The 22,072-nt window shown below is 40.8% G+C and overlaps 1 protein-coding gene and 1 long non-coding RNA gene across 2 annotated transcripts; one reads left to right on the top strand and one right to left on the bottom strand.

Moving 5' to 3' along the window:
- Positions 1-11,248: 11,248 nt before the first annotated feature.
- Positions 11,249-16,534, bottom strand: LOC146251831 (uncharacterized). Its single transcript, XR_014732131.1, has 3 exons — positions 16,394-16,534; positions 12,523-12,646; positions 11,249-12,124 (listed from the first exon to the last, which is right to left on the bottom strand). It is a non-coding gene; the product is annotated as an uncharacterized LOC146251831 (long non-coding RNA).
- On the top strand, positions 14,242-21,881 carry sall4 (spalt-like transcription factor 4). The gene is made up of 4 exons (XM_084680921.1): positions 14,242-14,525; positions 16,723-19,182; positions 19,301-19,599; positions 19,715-21,881. Exons 1-4 carry the CDS (start codon positions 14,363-14,365, stop codon positions 20,135-20,137), a joined length of 3,345 nt encoding a protein of 1,114 aa, XP_084537047.1. The 5' UTR covers positions 14,242-14,362; the 3' UTR covers positions 20,138-21,881.
- Positions 21,882-22,072: the final 191 nt, after the last annotated feature.

The following is a 22,072-nucleotide window of genomic DNA, read 5'->3' as shown; positions in this document are numbered from 1 at the left end:
ATAAGGGTGGGGCTGTATGTGGCAATAGAAGGCTTACCAATATTAATGTGAAAGGGCAGGTTAACTCATTCAGGGTTACTGAGAAACGGTTACTGAGTTACATGGTTACAACTGTTTACCATTCTCATGTTGTGTCACGTCCGTGGCTGTGCATTGGGATTTCCTGACTACTGGGTCCACTCGCTCTTTCAGAAGCGCCATGTTATCAGTGACACATTTTTGGATTTTTGTCTGTGCATGCCCAGTCATGTTTTTAGAAAAATTATGACAACCAAGAGAATTGACATCGCATCAGTCTTCACACAAATATCATATGTTCAAATTACTTGCATCCATTGAGTCAATGGTATGCCCTGCAAACTCCCATTATAACTTTTCCACCAGGGCCTGATAGTGGGAGACAACAGACTCTATTTATAACATTGTTTGCCTAATAGCCCAGAGATATCTGACTGGATAACACATAGCACAAGGAAAAAAAACTGTTTGGCTTTTTTTAGTTGTTGCCCCCACCCCCTTCCGAAATTAGGTCTCCCAAGTCAAATACCCCCATCCCCCTCTGTGGTCCAGCCATGGGAGGAGGGGTGGTGCAGAGAGATTGCAAAGCATCTGAATCTCTTTTAGTTAAGTGCCTAGAGAAGAGTAAGGCCAATTATTCCACCATGATGCATTCCTTTAGAAAAAAGGATTCCATCACTGTGCAACAAGCTGGAATGCCAGCTGTGTCATGAGCATTCAAGACATGCCATGTCCTCCTGGGTTCCTAGTGAAACAGAAAAGTGGAGTAACGTACAGAAAGACAGTATGTCTCAAAACAGGTGCTCCTTCCAGGTCAGCAATACGTATCAGGAATGTGAAAAGAGAAATGTTTTGTCAATGAAACAAACAATGCAAGGAATACGCCAATAAAACGTGTCTACAAGCATGGAGGTGGAGACTTTTTTTTCTTCTCAAACACATGTTGTTCATGCATTCATGTACAATTTTGTCCACCAACTAAATGGTAGTTTGCAAAACAGTGCAGATGGTTAGATTCACTGCCTTTCGCTCCCATTCCATGTGTGGTCCTTGATGGCTGGATTGACATATTTGTCACTGAGTGGCTCTAAGGCTGTTCCCAGTTTCTGTAAACATGGGGCTAATGAAGAAAAATACAGCAGCTGGTCTTTTAAATATAGAAACCCACAATTAGGAAAGATTAATAATGGTGCATGTTGCATTGAAGCCCCACCTCATCCTGCTGCCCCTAGGCAAAGTTCTGTGAGAAAAAAGTGTTTGTTTGTTTTTATCCCTTAATAGTCATGCTGATTAAGAGAAACTGGAGATGTGGTGTTCTTTGCCACATGGACTTTTTCATCACCTTTCTTTTACAAGGAATGTATTGAATGATTCAGAACACAAAAGTAAAGAGTCTAGTAATGAGGCCTGTTATCTCTTTTTCAGCATATCTCTGAAAATATATCTTGAAACAAATGGTTAACTAGCATGATGGTTTGATCTATAGATTCAAACCACTGTGTCCCTGCCAAAGCAGAGTCTGCTGTAGTGTGGTCAGTTTTAAAAATCAACACCACCTTGATGGACTGTGTCACGTCGGTGATAACTGTATACCTCTATATCTCTTCCTCTTAAAATGTAGAGCATTGTGAATGCTTGAGTCAGATGGCTGAGCGGTGAGGGAATCAGGCTAGTAATCAGAAAGTTGCTGGATCGATTCCCCATCGTGCCAAATGACGTGTCCTTGGGCAAGGCACTTCACCCTACTTGCCTCGGGGGGAATGTCCCTGTACTTACTGTAAGTCTCTCTGGATAAGAGCGTCTGTGAAATGACTAAATGACTAAAAGTATGCTTTGGTATCATCCCAAAATAAGGAGTAGGACCAGGTATAGCACTGTAAATGTGTATAGTATACTTTATCCCTCAACATATTGTCTCCATTGACAATAGACTCTTGAGTCTTGTGTATGTTGAAGCCCACCTGTAGCCTGTGCAGTATTAATTGCCCCGAGAGACCCTCAGAGGTCTAGTTCCACAGTGGTGGTGTTTAATGAAGCTGATCCGTCTGCAATTCTCTCACCATTTCCTCTGAAACTGGACACTTGTTACCACGCATCATCTTCCTCCAGCCTTTTAGAGGTGACTGGAGCATGGAGCGGAGACTTTACCACCTCTCTAAAGAGTGAGACAATAAGCACAAGACCCATTTTCAGCTGACCAGCTGTGTGGTGGAAAACACTCAGCTTTGTCCAAGCCTTCCTACGGGGCTATGGGGGCTGTCAAATGCTCCGAGCTTGTTTGACTTTGTAGATGGCTTTTTGAATGTATGTGGGGTGGAACAAAACACATTCTTATGATGGAAAGAGACAAGGAGGGCACTGAGAGAAACGAGGCGTCATCTAACTCTCCTTCTCCAGCGCGTTTCTCCTCTCCTCCTCTGTCGGTCAGCCGGACCTGGTTATTCAAATATTATGTTTTCCTTAAACATGACACTGATCTGTAGGGATTATTTGTAAGACAAAAATAAGTTCTATAACAACACTCCAGCACTTAAGTCCAAAAATAGTCGTGTCACAAAAGCTGAAACAGGTATCTTAGCTCAAGCACCCATCATGTTTCTACATGGCACTGAGCTACTGTTGTTCCCTGTGTTTGACGTAAGTGTCAAAAGATGTATTCAGATGACTGTCACATACTATATCATCTCTATCTCAAAAGGACAGCACAAAAACTATATCTAAGACGTATCCATGTACATATATGTATGTCATTTATCATCTGCTCTGCCATGCAGTCTTCTACTCATTGTCCAGCAAGAATGCACAATATTTCCTTTGGTGACAACTGTAATGGAATACTTGTTAAAAAGAGAAGAATGTGCTTTAATTTGTCAAGGGGATCTGAGCTGACAACTTTAGTAAAGTCCACTATAACAACCATCCAGGGCCCCTGACCCAGGGAGGGGGCGACCCCTGACCTTATTTGGGCCTCTTTTATGGAGACTTTTTTCGACTCTGGCCAGATGGCTAAACTATCAAAGGGTTTTTTATGAGAAAAATCTGCAGGCAAGGGTAGAGCAGTATATTTATCTCATTGTGAGGACGAAGCCTCTGTAACTTCCGACATAGTGGGGAAATGGAACAGGAGACTTGAAGGAGAGCGGGTGCCAAACATGGTCCCCCTGTAAACATCTCACAGAAAACCAATCATTTTCCCTTTCAGAAACCACATTGGCTGCATCATAGCTTCTTCTAGGAGAAGGCTCAATTACCCAGATGTATTGATCTTTTCAGTTCATGTTTTTATGATGTATAAACAATTTAAACTCCTTTCCGAATTGGCCTTTTGACCTTTGTATATCATCTCAGGAATGTTGGTGTGTGACATTTTTGCAGATTATTTTTATACTAGGATCAAAGTGAAATTTCTGCAGCTCTGACAAATGAATGGCTCCATGCCGACCAACATTCTTTCATTTCCCTCAGAACAACACCAAACAAGGAAGAAATATTAGGTTTACGTCATAGTATTTTTTTGTTTTTGGTAACTATCAAGTGTGTCTCTGTCTTTCTTACATGCTTCTAGGGTGACGTACCAAACAACATGTACATCATACATGAGGTAGCTTATGGAGGAACAGGACTCTCCTCCACAGACAAACACACACTGCCACGTTTATGGATGGTGTGAAAACATTTTATAAACGCCACCCAGAACTTCATGTGACAATCCTCTGAAATCTAGGATGAGCAGAAAACAGAGGAATTTGTGTGTTTGAGGAGGGAGAGAGTTGTGTGTCCCAGGGTCGCTATAACTGGTTCTGCTCACATCACTCATGTGACGTGTTTATGAGCGATGGGCTGTTTGGCTGGATCCGGTTTCGAAGGAACTACTCACTTCGGGCACGTTCTATAAACATCACAGAGTACTGATTATTGAGAAAACCCCAAACTGTTGGTTGGTTTTAGTGAGTGTTTGTCTTGGCATGGGTGTGTGTGTGCATGTGTATCTTGTGACAGTAACAATGCACCTTCCCCCTCTGTGTAGCGATGGGAGTGTATGAGCCCATCCAGGAAGAAGCTGTCTCTTTTCTACCAGCTGTTGTAAACATTACCCATTTAGATATCCTCCTCACCAGTCCAACTCTAGTGACACTCCCCTGAGCCTTGAGTCACTGTCCTCATACAAACTCATTCGGGAATAACATTGATCACATGTGTAAATAAAAGCATGGGACGAGCTACATTCTCTTTAGTTTCAAACCCCTAGGATGCATGGAGTATGAAGACCTTGAGAAGGTTCGTCTGACAGAGGAACTCACAGTTGATGCTTATTCCGTTTTACTTTTCTGTTTGCTCCACCCTTCATAACTGCGGTAACCTAAGCTGTCCCTGGCCTGGGCTTTTAATGTGACCATTCCTGTTCCTGATTGCACTCAGAGGTCGAGAAGGATCTGAAGTCACTGGAAGCAGTTAAAATAATAGGAGCTAACCATGTGTTTGGGGTTATGGGACAGCCCCCGACAAGGTCCAAACAACCACTGTGGGAACTCTAGCGGAAGCTGACACATTACGAGGATCTAGAGAATATCAAAAAACATTTATTTCTCATCATTTTGGAGCATTGACTTCTTTTCAAGAATATGCTGCCTGAGGGGGACATCATAGGAACAAGCAGATGAGAGGGTTTGTTTGTGTGTGTGTGTGTTGTGTTTGTTTGTGTGTGTGTGTGTTGTGTTTGTGTGCCTGTGTGTTGTGTTTGTGTGTGTGTGTGTGTTGTGTTTGTGTGCCTGTGTGTTGTGTTTGTGTGTGTGTGTGTGTGTTTGTGTGTGTCAGTGTGTAAGTGTAAGTGTAAGGAAGGTTAGCCTCCTCAGTCTTCCTGTTTACCTTCCCCTGTGGGGCTACCCCTCAGACCTAACACATGTACATACACATGTGCTCATACACTGCTCGAAAGCTTACACACACACATACACACGCTGCCTGGCAGTCCCCACCTCCTCACATTCATAATGAGGGGGATGGACGAAGGGGAGGAGCCAATGTTTGACCCAAATGTGTGTGTGCTCATGCAAGCGCACAGCAGGAGTCTAGGCCATGGAAAAAGTCAGTTGTCAGTTGAGTGATAACGTTATTGTGCTAAATTACTACAAGGTTCCAAATCTATTTGGTTCACCCATGTGAAAAATTCCTCTTCTTTAGTCTCTGGCAGATCTTTCAAGATCTATCGAGATATTTTATGGTCTCCAGATTAAAGCATTACTTTTATAATGACCTTACCTTCCTAATAGGAGTACAAATCTCATATATTACATGTAAGTGTGTGTGCATAGTGTATCCTATGAAAAAAGGAAGATGGTGGGGAACTTTTCTCGGAGACTATGTCTTTTTTTGGTCACTGTTAAATCTCCTTAGTTTGGGGGACACAATGGCCCCATGGCGCTGTCCAGCCCACCCTGCAGATGGCCGGAGGATCAGAGGCTGTCAGCACGCTTAAACGAGCCAAGAGTCGGGGCTTCTGCCCCACGGGAGCCAGGTCTGGATGAATGGGGCATTTCCAGCAGGCTCTATAGCCCCCCACTGGGCATTTGTAAAATGATTTGTGGCAAATTTGTTTAATCAATATGGATGCGGGAGTTTGGATTCCACCCATGCTCCTCTCGTCATCTGTACTGGCCACGTATCTATCAACGATAACTTTGTATTACGTATGCTCTGGTGGGTATACTGATTTGTTTGCATAAACGAACAACTGCTTTACCTGTCAGACAAGTGTGGTGGCCAGGAGGATGTCCGCAGACTCATAGAGGCTGTTGGAAATATTCAAGCAGGATGATGGACGATTGTGATCTTGATATGAGTATACGTTTACACATCTGCCAGACTGAGATAGGGACAACAATACAACAATTGATTAATGCAAATCCTATTCGGATCAATGCGAGAGGACTTAAAGGGGCCATTTTTATGTCATTTCAATAGCAGAACTACACTGTGAAAAATCTTTGCCTTTGATGCAAGGCATTAATGCATCTCAAGAGTGAAAAAAATATTTAAAAAAAGAAAAATCCTTGCTCTTTCATGTAAGACAGCAACAGGAGTCTGCACTGTTGAATGTGTTCAGCAGCTTGGAGAACAGGCAGGTGGCTTCAATCCTATTTCTTCTCTGACACACTGGTGGAAAGTAAATAGGGCTTCTTTGAGAAACCCAAGGACAATGGGCACCTACAGTTTCTTTCTTTAATGCCCTCTCATACTCTTTGCTTAATTCAATCTTTCAAACATTGTAATCCTTTTCCTCTATTGAGCAACAGTAGAGCTAAAGACAGGGGCAAAGCCTGGACACTTGATAAGATGATGTATGTCGGTGGCCGGAAAGATGCACGACAATTAAAAGTGTTTACTTCGTTTATGAGAATTATATCGGATCACGTAACCAGTCAAGATTGAGTGGTTAGATGAGTCAAGCACAGAGATTACAAACGTCCTTATATACAAAGAATAGACAGTAAATATAGTTTCCACAGAACATGTCCTTACAAGGCACAGCAAATAGTCAGCAAGTTTGTGACAACATCGTAACTCATAGAAGTCTGTCTCTGCATATCTCCTACTTACTGTCTCCAGTGAGTCTGGACACATGTTCATATCTATCAGTGGACTGTAAAGGGGCTTCAGAAGGTGACCTCTTAGCCTCAGGTGACAAGTCTCTCTTATACAAAAACTCTGCGTATCAACACTTAATTGTTCATAATGTAATATTAAAACCTTTTTTTCTATTCTTCTTATAGTTAGTTTTACATGGAAAATCATTGTCATATGTTAAAATAAACACTTGATAAAATACATTTAAAAAACACCACAAGATAAGAAGTGCAGTATATTTTTATGGTATCGCAGACCAGATTAGCATTTTCAAAGGTAATGGGCTTCTGCCACACCTTTACAATATAATGAAAAGAATGACGACCAACAATGTCTAGAATCTAGATGGAAGGAACAGCCCCACAGGCCAAGGTAAGAACATTCATGGACCACTTGTACATACCTTTCTGGTTGCTAAGCTCTGATGACATTTATGGTTATGGTGGTGCAACTTTAAATGGAGGAAACCTTTTGTTAACTACCTGGGCTACCGGAAAGGACTGCTGTTTGCTTTTTACGCTTTTTAACCAATTATGTGTTAGTTGGCTGTTGCATTTCATGTTTCTTACCAATCTTGAAAATTCCATGTATCTCTCTCTCATGCTCTCTCTCCCTCTCTCCCTCTGTCTTAAATTGAAAGACTGAGGCACCAAACATCCCTGGTTGCTGCTATTCGGAATTATCTCTGTTGCTGTTGAACTAAGTATGTAACACTTCTTAGACAGATGTTGGCAGAATTCCTAATTTCATTCGAATTTTCTTAGCTTGTCAGTTTTCAAAGGGAGAAGCAGGATGGAAAATAATCAGCAGAACATCCCATAATTCTGAATGGGGAGTAGCAGATGTGGAGGGGGGACCTGCCTCCCTCGCCCCAATCTGACCATTGTTAAGGCAAGGAGCCATTTACTATGGTTGCCATGACAACATAGACAAATGTGTCCATTTCCCCATGCTGGATGCATGCTAATGGTAAATAGGGGCTTCTACTCATCAAATGTACTCAATCCAAACAACAAACTCTACTGAAAACGACTTAGGGAAAGTTTGATATTGATGCCTAGTTAGATGTAGACATACAGTAGGCCTGCACACTGTATTTGTGCCAAGATTACAACATTGTAGGAAAGAAGCACGGCTACTGAGGGTTTTGAACTGTTTTGAGTGTTTGAGGATGTGTCTCTGTTTAGTGGTCAGGTGGCTAGACTTCTGGGGCTCGAGGTGTCTGCTTCGTGGAGCTATCAAATCACCACAGGCAGCCCAAAACACACCACCAGGAGTCTTTGGATGTCAAGCGCAGTGATATTGGCCACACTCTTTGTCAAGTGTCTTATTCTTTGTTTCACTCTAATCCCTTTTTATTCAAGACAGTTATTTTATATCACGCCTAAACCTTTTCACAGAATGTCCTTATAAGTCTTGATTCATATATTGTATTAAGATGGCATGTCTTTTTACGAAGTTGCACTACTACAACAGCACAAAATTGATGTGCTAAACAACAAAGGCATGAAATAGGACCTAAAAGTGCTTTGTAGCCAAAAGCAATTGAATGTGAGAAGTCATACAGAAACAAAATGCTGACACAACAGTAACCATTGATACTGTGGATTCTATTTCAGTTGAGTATTTCAACATGAGTCTGTTTCTGACACACACAAAAACATGACAGCAGCACAAGTGAAGTTGTCCAAATCAATTGCCTGCACAAAAAAATAGGATTGTTCATGGTATTGCATTGTCTATTGAGAAACCAAGGCATTGTGTGAAGTAAATCAATTAAAATCAGCCATCCCTGAGTAACCATGTTGTCCTTTCTTAGCAAACTGGAGGTTTGGCTTGATGGTGCTATTTACATGTGCATACAAGTAGTGGGAAGGACATGTCATGTAAATGTGGCACTTCTTAGAACAGACTAGATTAGAAATGGGTTGCCAGTTTGCCTCCTTTACCATAATTCCTGCCATAAAATAAAACTATTCTCAGCTTGCTTGAAAGACCAGTAATGCATTATGTTGACAGGTGGATTGTGTTTCCAAAGAACTGCATGTGTGTAAATCACTGAACGTTACCATTTATGTGGTCTACAAGTCTAAGCAGTGTTATATGTACAGCTGGCCTTCAAACAGCACTGCAGAGTTAGTTGTTTTCTGTTTTGTGTGGGGTTAAGAAACCACCAAAGTTGTCAGACGCCATCTAAACATGCACAAATAAACAAGAGCTAATTTTGAGGTTTTGGTGAGAGTAGAATTTTTTTCCCGACAAGTTGTTTTCATTGAAAAGATTAGTGAGATGTGAAACATAATGATGTTGACAATTGCAATCAGATTTTATGTATTTCTTTGGTCAATACAGTTTTTTTAAACATTGCTCAAGGTGTACAATGTAAAACATGTTGTACTTGGTTGTATATGTGTGTGTGGATGTTACAAGACAAGAATATAGTAACAACCCAAGTTGGCTACAATTTCCGCTACACCTTAGCATTGTGGATGCACATATTAACCTATGGGAGCTTTTGCTTTTCTGTTATCAACATATAATCAACTGGTCAAGTTAATATTATTATTTTCTGATTCTGATTATAGAAATGAATAGCCCCTCCAATGGATCTCATATTTCACATTGCAGTGATGATACACCATATCACAATTCCATCATTAGGTTACTATTGTAGAAATACATATACATAATGATATTTGAGTAGAATTATTTAATTATTAAGTGAAAAATATTCTTCAATTGTACTGCAATGTTTTTGTAATATATTGCTGCCTCTGCTTGGTTAAAGTCATAGCCATCTTGCCTCAACTGATCAGTTGTTGTGGTCTTACTCTAAATTATGTAAATTGTTGCTTCAAATGCAATAGTTCTACTCCTGTGGCATGACATGTAGCACTTGATTTGCTGTATACAGAAAAAAAGTGCTATGCTTCAAGCGTAAGAAAGGGCATTAAATTGAATTAAATTAGGTGTATGTGCATTTTAAATATGTTCTGAATAGTATAGAAAGTAAAAATCTGGGTTGTGTGCTGATGGTGGCCTACCAGAGCTTAATCACCATCAGGACAGGCCTGATCTCCTGCAACCCTTCTCCCCAGCACTTCCCACCCAGTAAACGTTTATGGCCCTGCCCCAGATTGCATCTTAGATTTGAAGGATTGGCCCCCCTGTTGACTCACAGCTTGATGGTGACTGCCTGGCTCTGTGTGTTTACTATGTCTCCATTTCTTTACCCCTTTTTTTCAATCTCCAGCGCCACAGCAACCAATGTCAAGGCAGTGACAAAGCAAAACCCCTGCATTTTAGTGGCCATTGTAGCTGCAATAGATCATTGTGAACCTGTATTTGGAGCAACAAATGTACACACTGTTTCTTTTCATACACAATCAATTGAGAAACTACTGGGTTTATTTACACCAATACCACCACAATAGCTCTTATTGCTAATTCTGCTCATGTAGTTGTATCATAGTCCTGTATGCAGTAGGCTCATAAATAATCTCTGGTAAATGAGCGAGTGACTGAGGGTGAGAAGTGGTAACAGTAGGGGTTCCTCCATACAGTGAGTCCTTGTTCTATCAACACTTTATTGTTTGTTGATGGAAGGAGTTCTGCAAAAACAAAAGCCTTACTATTAGTGTGTTTACCTCTGCACAGGAACTGTTAGGCAATTCTCCATTAAATTACAGCCATGTGTGGGCTCCTGATCTCTCCTCACACCCCCCTCACCCCTACTCCCATCCCCTCTGTCACAGACACACATTCAGAATGAAGTGGATACATGTTGACTGTTACCAACACTAGAAATGGATAGATAACATATCTCAAATATTTTCATTTGTTACACCCCTACAAATAAGGGAACAATCATGAACTAAAATATAAAACTGACAATTGCACTATTTGTGTCTATAACATATGCATGCACTCAAACACACAACAACTCTTGACAAAAGCTCATGAAGAAGTTGAGTTGTTTGTGGAATGCAGGGGCACATAATTTCCAGCAGCCCAACCCCCACTTCCCATTCAACAGTGTGAGACAAATAAGCAGTCATCTTGTTATCTTTGAAGCCTCACATCTCTACCTAAAGTCTATGTAATTTATGCTTCCTGTGTGGAAGTTCTTGGATTTTATATGTTCACTCAGGTGTTAAAACCTTTCCTCAATTCCAGAAAAAAATTATCAGGCACTAAACATGCTTAATATAAAATTATACTAACTTTTGTAAATGTATCATGTTAAGAAAACAGTTCCTAAGTTGTAATAATTTCAGAGTTAGACTGCATATTGTGGCAATTGACAGTTTAATTCTCCCAGTAAATCTAATTGAGTAAATTCGTTCTACCAGCATAGAACAATCATTGTGTGTGCTATTCTAAATATTTGAAAACAATGACTGTTGAACACAAAAAAAATCCTTCAGTCTGAGGAATATGTTGAAACGCTTTTACTTCAATGTCTATTCTTAAAGTTGACAGCAAACTGTGAAAGTAAAGCTTTTAGAAAGATGTCTACTGATATAATATCCTTGGTTTACCTGGATGGCACTGACCCCCCCCCCCCCCCCCCCGCCCCCCCATTTGTTTTTATTTTTTTGCCAAACTAATAATACAATGCTAAACCATCAAACAACTTATAGCCTACATGTGACAGTTACAGTTCACTGTATAAAGGAGAGCAAAGCAAAAAACAAAGTAGAAGCAACTAAAGATGGCACAAAACAGGTACACAGTCCAAATATTAAGGATTTTGTTTCATTTTAGTAGATTTTTTAAGATTTGCAGCAGACTTTTGTTTAGTTTCCGGGTGTAGAGAAGGAGGAAAAGTGTAATTCTGTCAAAGTGTTCAGAGGTCCTATACTTGTACGGACGTCTCAGTGTTTAACACAGGGTCACTCCTCAAGAGAATGCTCTTTTCTTCATGTTTCTGCACGATAATAAATAGTCATTTGGCAGGCAACCTTCTGCAATCAATCACTCGTCAAAGAGTGTGATTGGTTAAAGGCCTATGGACGCTCACACAAGCAATCCACTTCACACAAGCTCTCAGTAGATGGACAGTTAGATCACAATGTCTCAGATGCCACCCATACAACAGAAAAAAGTTACTTAAATGATAGAAGTATATTGTTCAAATGCATAGTAGGGTCAAATCAACACTTCATAGTGCAGGAAATAAACACATTTCATAACAATCGAATGAGAATTAATTCCACTGCACACATCATTTATAGGAACACATAAAAGGAACGCATGTTCTTTGTTTAATTTGCTCTGATGAAACACTTTACAAAACAAAGAACAATGTAGTTAATGATGGACATAAAATCTGTCAAAATATATTTATTTTATCTCTTGTTTGTATTTTCTAATCATAAGAAGATCAAAAACCAAGTCAAAGGGGTTGTTTTGAAAGCATTCATTAGTGTTCTGGCTCTTCCAGTGCCTCCAGTTCATTTGGTTTCCGTATGGCATCCTCCTGTAGCACAACATACAGTCATATCTTAGAACACACTGGCTTTTCCATCAATGATCTTTTTTTTTTAACTCACAAATAAAACCACAGTGATGCACTTTTAAAGAAGAAGACTGAAAGGATTATATTTAAGCCTTTTCTGGTGTAGATATATCAGTAAATGCATACTGTCATGTTTTTAACTTAAAGTTGAAAAATAGAAATTAAATTATTTCACTAAGAATCTGGGTAAAGAAAATAACGAGGAAACAATAATTGAAAGTTAAAATAAAAACAATATCCTCTTCAAGTCTGTGGAAATGTCACACTGATGTGAAATATCTCAGCCTAGCCAGACTCCGTTGTGCCTTTCATGTTTTACTGAGTGCTAAAAAACACATGTTCAATTTACAATTCCTCACCAAGTGTTAGGCTGTTATTGTTTGTCCACTACAAGCCCTGCTGTTGCTGCCCATTGTCAAGGGTTTGTGAATGTCTTACTGGAAAGCAAGAACCTCTGAAAACGTCATTGCTCTCCTTGTGTCTCTTCAAATAAAGGGAATCACACAACAACAAAAAAACATCTTTATACTACATCATAGGGCATTTGAGTGACACATATAAGCTTACAGAAATGTGGTCAGAATAACTGCTTTGTTCTGTCCTCTGCAATGTGGTTCTTTCTTTGTTGATAGAAATAACATGTGATATAGTCAATTTGAGTCTTTTTCTTGTCAAAAATGTGACTGTGCAGATCTATGTGCACACACATACAATGGACATAGGACAGGTCAAGGTTTTCAAATACCATTCCATAATGCTTCCATGTTCTCTGTTGAAGAAAACAGCTACCTTTAACTCAACTGAACTTACACAATAATATGAGAAATGTAATATAGACAGGATAACCTTTGTACAAAAAGGAAGGAAACGTTTTATGGGTGAAATGCCCATTAATGCATTTGTTTTTAGCTACCGAAGAGAAAGCAGTAAGCGCCTTTTAACACAAACATTATTAAATATTAGATAAATATATGATATATTAGTACTAAAACTTCTTGTGGTTAAGATTCTGTGAGGTGGGAATCTGGTACATTCACAACTGGAATGTTACATAATGTTTGTGACTGAATGTTTTAGACAGGTCAAGGTAATTCCATGGCCTCAGAACCTGTAAAGCGGTGTATGCTTTTCTTTGAGTAAGAAGTCAACCCCAATCACATGTGTCCATTCTCAAAGGGCTGTATAGGCAATATCCCTTTGGTTCCCACAACTGCGGATTTATGATGCAAGTGCACACAGTTTGGATTGTTTAGTTTGAAAGCAGCAGAAACAGTGTATTCAACCATAGTTCTTATTGGGGCAATAAACTGTCTAGACAACACTCCTTCCTTTTTCACCTTCAGTCCTTAGTAAAAAAGCATTTGTTTTTTAAATGCATTGCTTTTTTCTCATAACTAACAGATGAGACATTATACATGTAATTTACGCTCTACTGTATCTAATAAAACTAATGCTGTAATTCATCTTGTTCATGAATTTGTATTATCGTAAACATTATAAAACTTTAATTTTAGCTTTAAATATTTGTATGTTTCATTATAGACGGGGCTCCAGAGATGGAAGGTCTGACAATGGAATTGTAGATCAAATAGTATTTGAATATAGACATCTTGAGAGTGGATACGTGTTTAGGCAGTAAACATAAATACCTGTTGTACACCATTCAAACTTTCACACACAAACACACACAGGCTGTATGCACTGACAACACTAAGGTTCATTTGAAGTAGAAATAATATGGAATTTTGAGACATTAGGGTAAAAGTGAAGACAATATAAAAGATAGAGATATAATAAGTGTTGCATTGTGGGCCAATATACTCTGGTTAAATCTGGCAGCGTATTAGGAAATAGACAATAGGAAAATATAAAAGTTAACACTAGGCCTATATAAGGGTTAAAAGCATTTCGTAAAAAATCACAGCGTCTACTTTATCGTGTGCCTAACAGTACCAAAAAGGGACACATTTCAGCTTTTCAGGTGACTGTATGCCGAAATGGTAGGTCATCGCAAACTTACTACCCTCCCTCTACGATTCCATCCAACAGTATTGCATCTCCCGCCCCCTCCTGGCACTCTGCTTTTCTCATCAATGGAACACATTTGAATAATGTGTAAGCACTTGGACTGGAGCCAATCAGCTGTCAGAGGACCATGATAAATCGCAATGCATTATTGATAATAATAATTACTTTGACATGCGCATTTCTACTTGTGGAGCTAATTTTCCAACCCGAAGAATTTGTAAAGAAGGAAAGGAAATTGTGTTACTATTTGCTCTCGATGGTTGCACCATGTCGAGGCGCAAGCAAGCCAAACCACAGCATATCAATTCCGATGAGCCCGGGTCCTCAGAAAACGGTGAGTTTGCATTGATAAACTTTTTTTGCGGGCATGTTATATTAATAGAACGTTACAGGTTAGGAAATATCTAAATTTTCTTGGAAAGTTGTACGATGTTTCCTTGCACTTTGAGCTGAATGACGACCCTTGGAACTGACCATGCTATGGTGAGAATAGAGAAGACGAGTTGTTTGATAGCAGCAAATAGGCTATTCAATTAGAATTGTCTATAACGTGTTTTGAAGTTGAATTAGATTTTGTGATGGAGTCAAGGCATGGCAGTACGTTTAGCTACCTTCTACCTGTGCATCAGAAACAATATCTGATATAAATGACTGGGCTTGATTTACCGATTGATTTTGTGTGGTATTGAGCATTATCTAAACGACTCTTCATTCTGCTAAACTTTTTCAAAGTCTTTAACTACCTGTTGGGCTTGTAACAGGAGCAGCCTGTTTAGCAACACTGGTCACTTCTACGAACACGTAGCCAACTACGAACGTTGTGTGGCAAATTTCATTACGATATATTTGATCGATTTAGGTTTTTCCATTTATATGGAATTATTATTGTATTCGGTTTAACTACAGTAGGCTACGATACATAGTCATATTCTTTTTCCAACAGCACATTTATTGTCCGCATCTGATTAGAGCTTGGTTACAATTGCTTGCATTTGTGTTGGGTTTGCTGTAAATAATGGTTTGCTGTGACTTCGAACAAGAGGATTTTGCATAGCCGGATCATGTTTACAGTAGCATGATATGTTTAAAAAAAAGTGTGTGGGGGATTGGGATAGTCTGGTATACTATTAGACAAAGGTGTCCGACAGAATGGTATGAAATGTGACTCTAGTAAGCTGACCTAAAGGCCATAAATCCCCCACTTTAATGCATGACTGTTTCCTTTCGTACATATGTGGGGGATGGAGTGTTCTGCTGAGAATGGGTGGGGGTGCGTTTGGTGGTGCCAGAATGTAAGCAACATTAATGGACATCGTTTGTGATGGCCTATTTTGGATATAAGTTTATGTAGGCTTTTTTTTTTTACATTTTTTTTTTTACTTTATTTGACATGTCCGGTGACGTATTAATTCATTACCTTGCGAATGGACGTTCTTTACATTTGCACTGTAGACCTTTAGTGTTCTTTAGAGAATCCGTTTTACCTCGTGTCATCAACTAAACAACTGGTCACATTGCAACTCCGCCACCAAGCGGCAACTCTGATGAATTCTGGACTGGATAATTGATTCATAAGAGTATTAAAAACGCAAAATGTAATAGCCATCTGCCACGTTTGTGGAAAATAGTTTATATCAACCAGAGAAGGTACTTGAGGTAGGCCTATTTTTTTTAAAGTCCAGATTGATATTAATTGGTAAGCTACCAACTACATTTTTCGACAGATAAACGCACCCCCCCATAGACAGTTGTCATCATATTACCAACAGCGTTATTCCCTTATTCATAGTCATCTTGTTTGTCAATGAACGGATTCTGTATACTATGCCATTTGCACCCCCACACACACACGCACTCAAGTTGCCTGGTGAGCAATTAACAAGTCGAACAGTTTTGTTGGAAGAATGCAAACAGGTGGTCTACCCCCTCTTCACATAAGTCCTACAGCATTAGCATTTGACAATGCAACCGGTTGTGAAATGGCCCCATAGTGCGTGAACATTAAAATGCCCACTTGAGGTATTCTATACTCCGGGTTCGCCAAAATTGTCTTTGCATGTAAATGACCAAGCGATTATTGCTTTGTCCTTATGTGCGAATTTGGGAGGTCAAATGGTGACTACCAATGACCCTGTTAACTGTTAGTTCTACACCCTGCGTTGTAACTGGAAAGCGCGACTACTTTAGTGTTTTTAAACGTACCTTGAAATTTCACTTGTCCAGGTTGGTGGCTTAACTATGTGTTAAGGTGGGCGAATGCGTGGAAAAGTCGTATAATAAGCGTATCTTCTTTGCTTAGTATATTTTATCGTCTGCATAATATTGTAAGACGGACCGTTTTGCATATCTGGAGACTTTGGTTAATGTACAATTGTGCCACCTGCTGGTAGTCTTGTGCACTAAACGCAATAGATTGTACTGTTAAACTACCATAGTTTGCTTCTTCATGTTAAATTAATTGAACATGGGTGCAGTCTTGCAACTATTTGGTTATGTCTTTTAACTATTTACTTTATTCCCCCCCTTATCAGAGGTTCTACGGGATGGTCACGCTGAAGAGGATGGAAACGAGAGAAAGAGGTTCAGAATGGAAGATGCTAGAGTTTGCAACAAGTGTTGTGCCGAATTCTTCAATGAGACAGAATTTCTTGAACATCAGGAAAATTGCACTAAAGGTCAGCAGGTGGTCATCATGAAAGACTCTGATGGGAATGAAGTGCCAGAAGACTTCTCACAAGGCTCTTCTGGTGCCCCCCAAAGTGACGATGATGGCCAGGCCAGCAGTAATCCTTTACCCAGTGTCCATCCAGAACCAGAACGGACAGATGAAGAGGTGTCCAAATCAAATGTTGAAAAGTTTTCAAAAAAAGGACAGGTTATGTCTGCCAGTACTGAGATCAGTTACCAGCCTTCACCCAAGTTACAAGATTCTAATGTCACTCTTGAATCGATGCCTGCCACCAAAGTAGCAGTCACCCAGCATTCATCCAGCCGCAAGTCTCCACCCTCCAAGGATACATTGCAGGCCATCCCTATGATTCTGGAGCAGCTGGTATATCTCCAGCAGCAACAGCTCCAGCAGATTCAACTAACTGAACAGATCCGCATCCAGGTGGCCATGATGGCTCCCCAGAGTCTCCACTCAGCTGTAGGGGCAGCAGTGGACCCCCTTAAGGCACTGGGAGCTCACCTTTCTCAGCAGTTGTCGGCTGCAGCAGCCCTGATAGGGAAAAGAACAGGAAGTCAGAGCCTCTCAATGGAGACTATGAAACAGGGCAAACTACCTCAATCTAATGTCATCCCAACCTCTCTGGCTGAGGGTCTAGGGTCAATCCCCTTAAAAGCAGATCTTTTGAAGGCACTCCCAGACCTGGCCAGTCGCCTACCAGCTTTACTCCCCCAGTCTCCAGGGGCCATGGCATTACCAGGCTCTTTTACTGGTCTCCCTGTAGGATTGGATCCTTCCAAAAAAGGGAAAAGCAAGGTCTCCAACATGCTGACTGAATCCAAAAATAGTTCTGGGGATCTCTTATACAAGCACAAGTGTAAATATTGTGGCAAAACCTTTGGGAATGACAGTGCCCTCCAGATCCACTTGCGCTCTCATACTGGGGAGAGGCCCTTCAAATGTAACATCTGTGGAAATCGCTTCACAACCAAAGGAAACCTCAAAGTACATTTCCAGAGACACAGAGATAAGTATCCTTACATCAGGATGAATCCCCACCCTGTGCCAGAACATCTTGACAATCTACCCACCAGCAGTGGCATTCCCTATGGTATGTCAATGCCCATAGAAGAATCCAACATGGTGGACATGAAACCTGTGATTGGCCTCCCAACTCCAAGTTTCCACCAATCTCCACTCCAGGGCTTTAAGCCCCCCTTCGAAAGCTTTGGAGTCGACCCATTCTCTCAAAGGCCCTCATCATCAAGTAGTGATGGAGCATCAAATCCCTCCAACATGTTTGGTCATGAGATGGGCTCGGATCAAAACCAGGAATCGAAAGACCTCAAGGGAACACACACGAATGGCAATGGTCTGTCCGAGCACACCTCAGGAACTGCCAAACTGCAGCAGATGGTGGACGGGCTGGAGAAGAGGACCAATGATCCCAACGAGTGTTACATCTGTCACCGAGTGCTCAGTTGCCAGAGCTCCCTCAAGATGCATTATCGTACTCACACTGGTGAGCGGCCCTACAAGTGCAAGATCTGCGGACGGGCTTTCTCCACTAAGGGAAACCTCAAAGCCCATTATGGTGTTCATCGGGCCAACACACCCCTCAAGATGCAACACTCCTGCCCTATCTGTCAGAAGAAGTTTACCAATGCAGTGGTCCTGCAGCAGCACATCCGCATGCACATGGGCGGACAGATACCAAACACCCCCATGCCAGACAACCAGTATGAGGCTGCTGACGCAATGGACTCATCTCTGCCTGACGAGAAGTCCATGGATGCTTCTGGCCTTGATGGGAGCTTGGAAGACCCAGACACTGAGCTGGACACCCAGGAGAAGCCCAGTGCCTCCTTCTCCACATCAGCCACTGACGAGCAGCAGCCCCAGGCACCTCCCTCAATGTTTTCTAGTATCGCAGCCCTAGAGAATCACATGAAGACCATCACCTCGGCTCTCAACCTGAAACGCCAGACCAGCACAACCTCCGAGAGTGATGGACCGTCTAAAGGGTCACCCTCGGAGCCAAAGGAGCAAGAGTACCAGATCGATTGTAGTCCTGCCATCTCTGACTCTCTGTCCTTTCACTCCTCGTCACCGGTGAACAGCCAGATGGGAAGCAGCCAGTCCAAGTCTCCTGAGTTGGCAATTCCAGAGGATTTTTCCCATAATGGAGCTCGACCGGATTCAGACTGTGGCTCCCAGGATGTAAATGAGTCCAATGGAGCTCTTGATCTGACTGCACCCAGCAGCTTCACACCAAAGCCAATCAAAGAAGAACCTGGCCTGCCCTACTCAATTGGCGAGTATGGTAAGTAAAAAAATAAAAAAAAATCTATAATATTACTTTGGAACTATGACCTGGTTTTACCCTATGTGCAGTTCTGTTAATTAATATATTGAAATGTTCTTGTCATCTTTCTCTTCAGCTCCTAGCCATCTACCTTTCATGAGGATGCCCCCCAGTCTGGTCAACCTGGAGATGCAGATTCCCTCAGAGAACCCCCTGGGTGCCCATGGCTTGTTTGGCTCCCAGCTGCCTCAGGGGACAGGGATGTCGTCCTCCAGCGCTGCTCGCAGGTCCACCAAGCAACACCTGTGTAACGCCTGTGGGAAGAACTTCTCTTCAGCCAGTGCTCTGCAGATCCATGAGCGGACGCACACAGGAGAAAAGCCCTTTGCCTGCACAATATGTGGAAGAGCTTTCACTACCAAGGGTAACCTAAAGGTATGTCACAGTAATTTCTCCACTACCTTCTGACATGACAACAGTTTAATCAATGTTACAGTCTGTGCCCTTCAAAAGGTGTATATTGGCATTGACATTTGACTTGTTCCGTCAGGTCCATGTTGGAACTCACATGTGGAACAATGCGTCTAGGCGTGGTCAGCGCCTGTCTTTGGACAACCCCATGGCCTTGATGGCCATAGGATCAGAGTCGAAGTTAATGCCTGACATGATGCCACCTAAGGAATTGGGTCCTCCACCTATGAACTTTGACCAGTCTCTGTGGAACCAGTATGCTGCTGCTTTCACCAATGGGCTGACCATGAAGACAAATGAGATTTCTGTCATCCAGAATGGTGGCATTCCCCTTCCTGGCAGCCTGGCTGGGGGGCCTCTGGCTGGCTCCACTGGAGGCCTGATGAAGATGGACGGATCCCATTCTGGCCTGCCTGCCTCTGTGGCGGAGATGGAGAAGAACATCTCAGAAACATCTCAATTTCCACATTTCATGGAAGAGGGAAAAATTGCAGTGAATTGAGTATGAAACTAAGGAAGTTCTCTTTTAGTAAATCCATCACTGCAACGTCAGTTTTGAATGTTTATAGTAGCAAGGATATTGCTCGCCTACACTCATTGATGGGTACAATCAACGTGTGCTTTACAAGACTTTACGAAAGGTAACTCTTGTTGAACATTCTCCGGTTTTGCGAAGTCTAGCTGGAACTCTAACTTTAATGGTGCAGCTCTCCCCCTCCAAATGAACAATGAACCCCTTAAACAAGTATTATTTTTAGGTTAACTTGATATAACTACTGTAGTTGTATTTACTGATTCTTTCTTTATAATATATTGCGGGTATTTCTGTGTGACATCTTTTTAGTCTTGTATCCAGAAGTTGAATGTAGGGCTTACTTGAAACTGCTTTAATTCAGAATGTCTCCCTGGTAACGTATACTTTGAAGAATTTTGACAAGCATTGGAAAAGCTTCAGGGTGTGACCGATAATGGACACCACTGTTTTAGTGTACATGATTAATATAATGTGGTTTTCTTTATTCCTCTGTACATGACTACTTGCCCTGCTACTGTGTGCCATAGATTTTATATAAAAGTTGTACAGTTCTGTAGTGGTCATTGTGCTGATATGTTACTTTGGAGATAAATATTTGATCACTACATTTATTCACAGTTGCTCAAAGTTCTATTGAATAAGTGTTGTGTTCTTTATTCAAATTAGTTCAGGCTTGATTATTTGCTTTGTCATCCATTTTGGTTGTCATTTGACAAAATGTCCCATTAAGTCAATTGTGGAGACTGAGAATGTGTCCTTTAAACAGAACCTCATGCCAAGTGCCTAGCTTCAACTAGAAATAATCATCATCTTATTATTTTTTTATTTTTTTGCACCACACAATTGTAATGACGGTTGTGTCTGTTAGACTGATACCATATTGTCCCATGTAGCAGTACTTTTTGTTCATTCCTATATATAAAGATCTGTTATACATTCTCTGCTTCTGATATTCCCTAGAAAATTACAGCTTAGTCTTTGGTTTGTTCTGTTCAGAAGAAAATGGAATGCTCTCAATCATGCCTGCACTTTATTTCCTTTTTTTTTTTTTTTTGTAAGGTGACTAGTTACATTTCTGAACATCACTTCTGATTACCATATCATAGAAAGTGCACATGAGTTTTGTAATTTCTTTTTGTATCCTTATAGATTTAAAAACATTGACTGCATCAATTTTAACAGGGAACTTCAGATTCCTGTTGAGTTACACAATGACAAATGTTTAACAGTTTTTGACTGACTTTGATAACTGTTTTCTACATTCTTGTATTAAATATGGTAGCTTATATAAATGTTTTGTTATTTATATCGCACGGGGGTGGTAAATCTACCTCATTCAGATTTTTTTTTTTCCCTCCACCCCTTAATCTTAACATGGTCTGTACAATTAGTGATACACACTGCTTTCATTCTCTAAACCTGCTGAGTTGTACAGTAACGAATGTATCACTGGACACTTTACACAACTCAGAATGCTCCGATTAGCTGTAGACTCCTGCTGTACCTTCCCCATCGATATGCATTTACCAAGTTGTGCCTTTAATTCAAGCAAACCATATCAGAACTGCTTTGAGGTTGTCTCTACAATTCTAGATAATGTTGAGCCAATTGGGCTTGTTTACAATGTAAATGTGTTTTTGTTCATTTTGTTTTCTTTATCTAAATGTTACTTTCTGGTCTTTTGAAATAAAAATCAGGGTGACTTTTTGAACATTGTCCTTGAGTATTTCTGACACACGTTGAACAATGTGTTTGAATTACTGGATTAAGAAAATTAGGCAACATATTTTATCCTGTCATGAATCTTTCCTGTCCTCTTGAGTATCATACTTTGCATATGGTTTACCTCATTCCGTCAGTCAGTTGTGGCTTCTTCACTCAAATTTGTATAGAGCACATCCC

This window comes from Hypomesus nipponensis, chromosome 18 (genome assembly GCF_054491055.1).
Source record: "Hypomesus nipponensis isolate SF chromosome 18, ASM5449105v1, whole genome shotgun sequence".
Classification (NCBI taxonomy): Eukaryota; Metazoa; Chordata; class Actinopteri; order Osmeriformes; family Osmeridae; genus Hypomesus; species Hypomesus nipponensis.
Note: the sequence above shows the minus strand (reverse complement) of the source record. Positions and strands in the feature narration are given on the sequence as shown.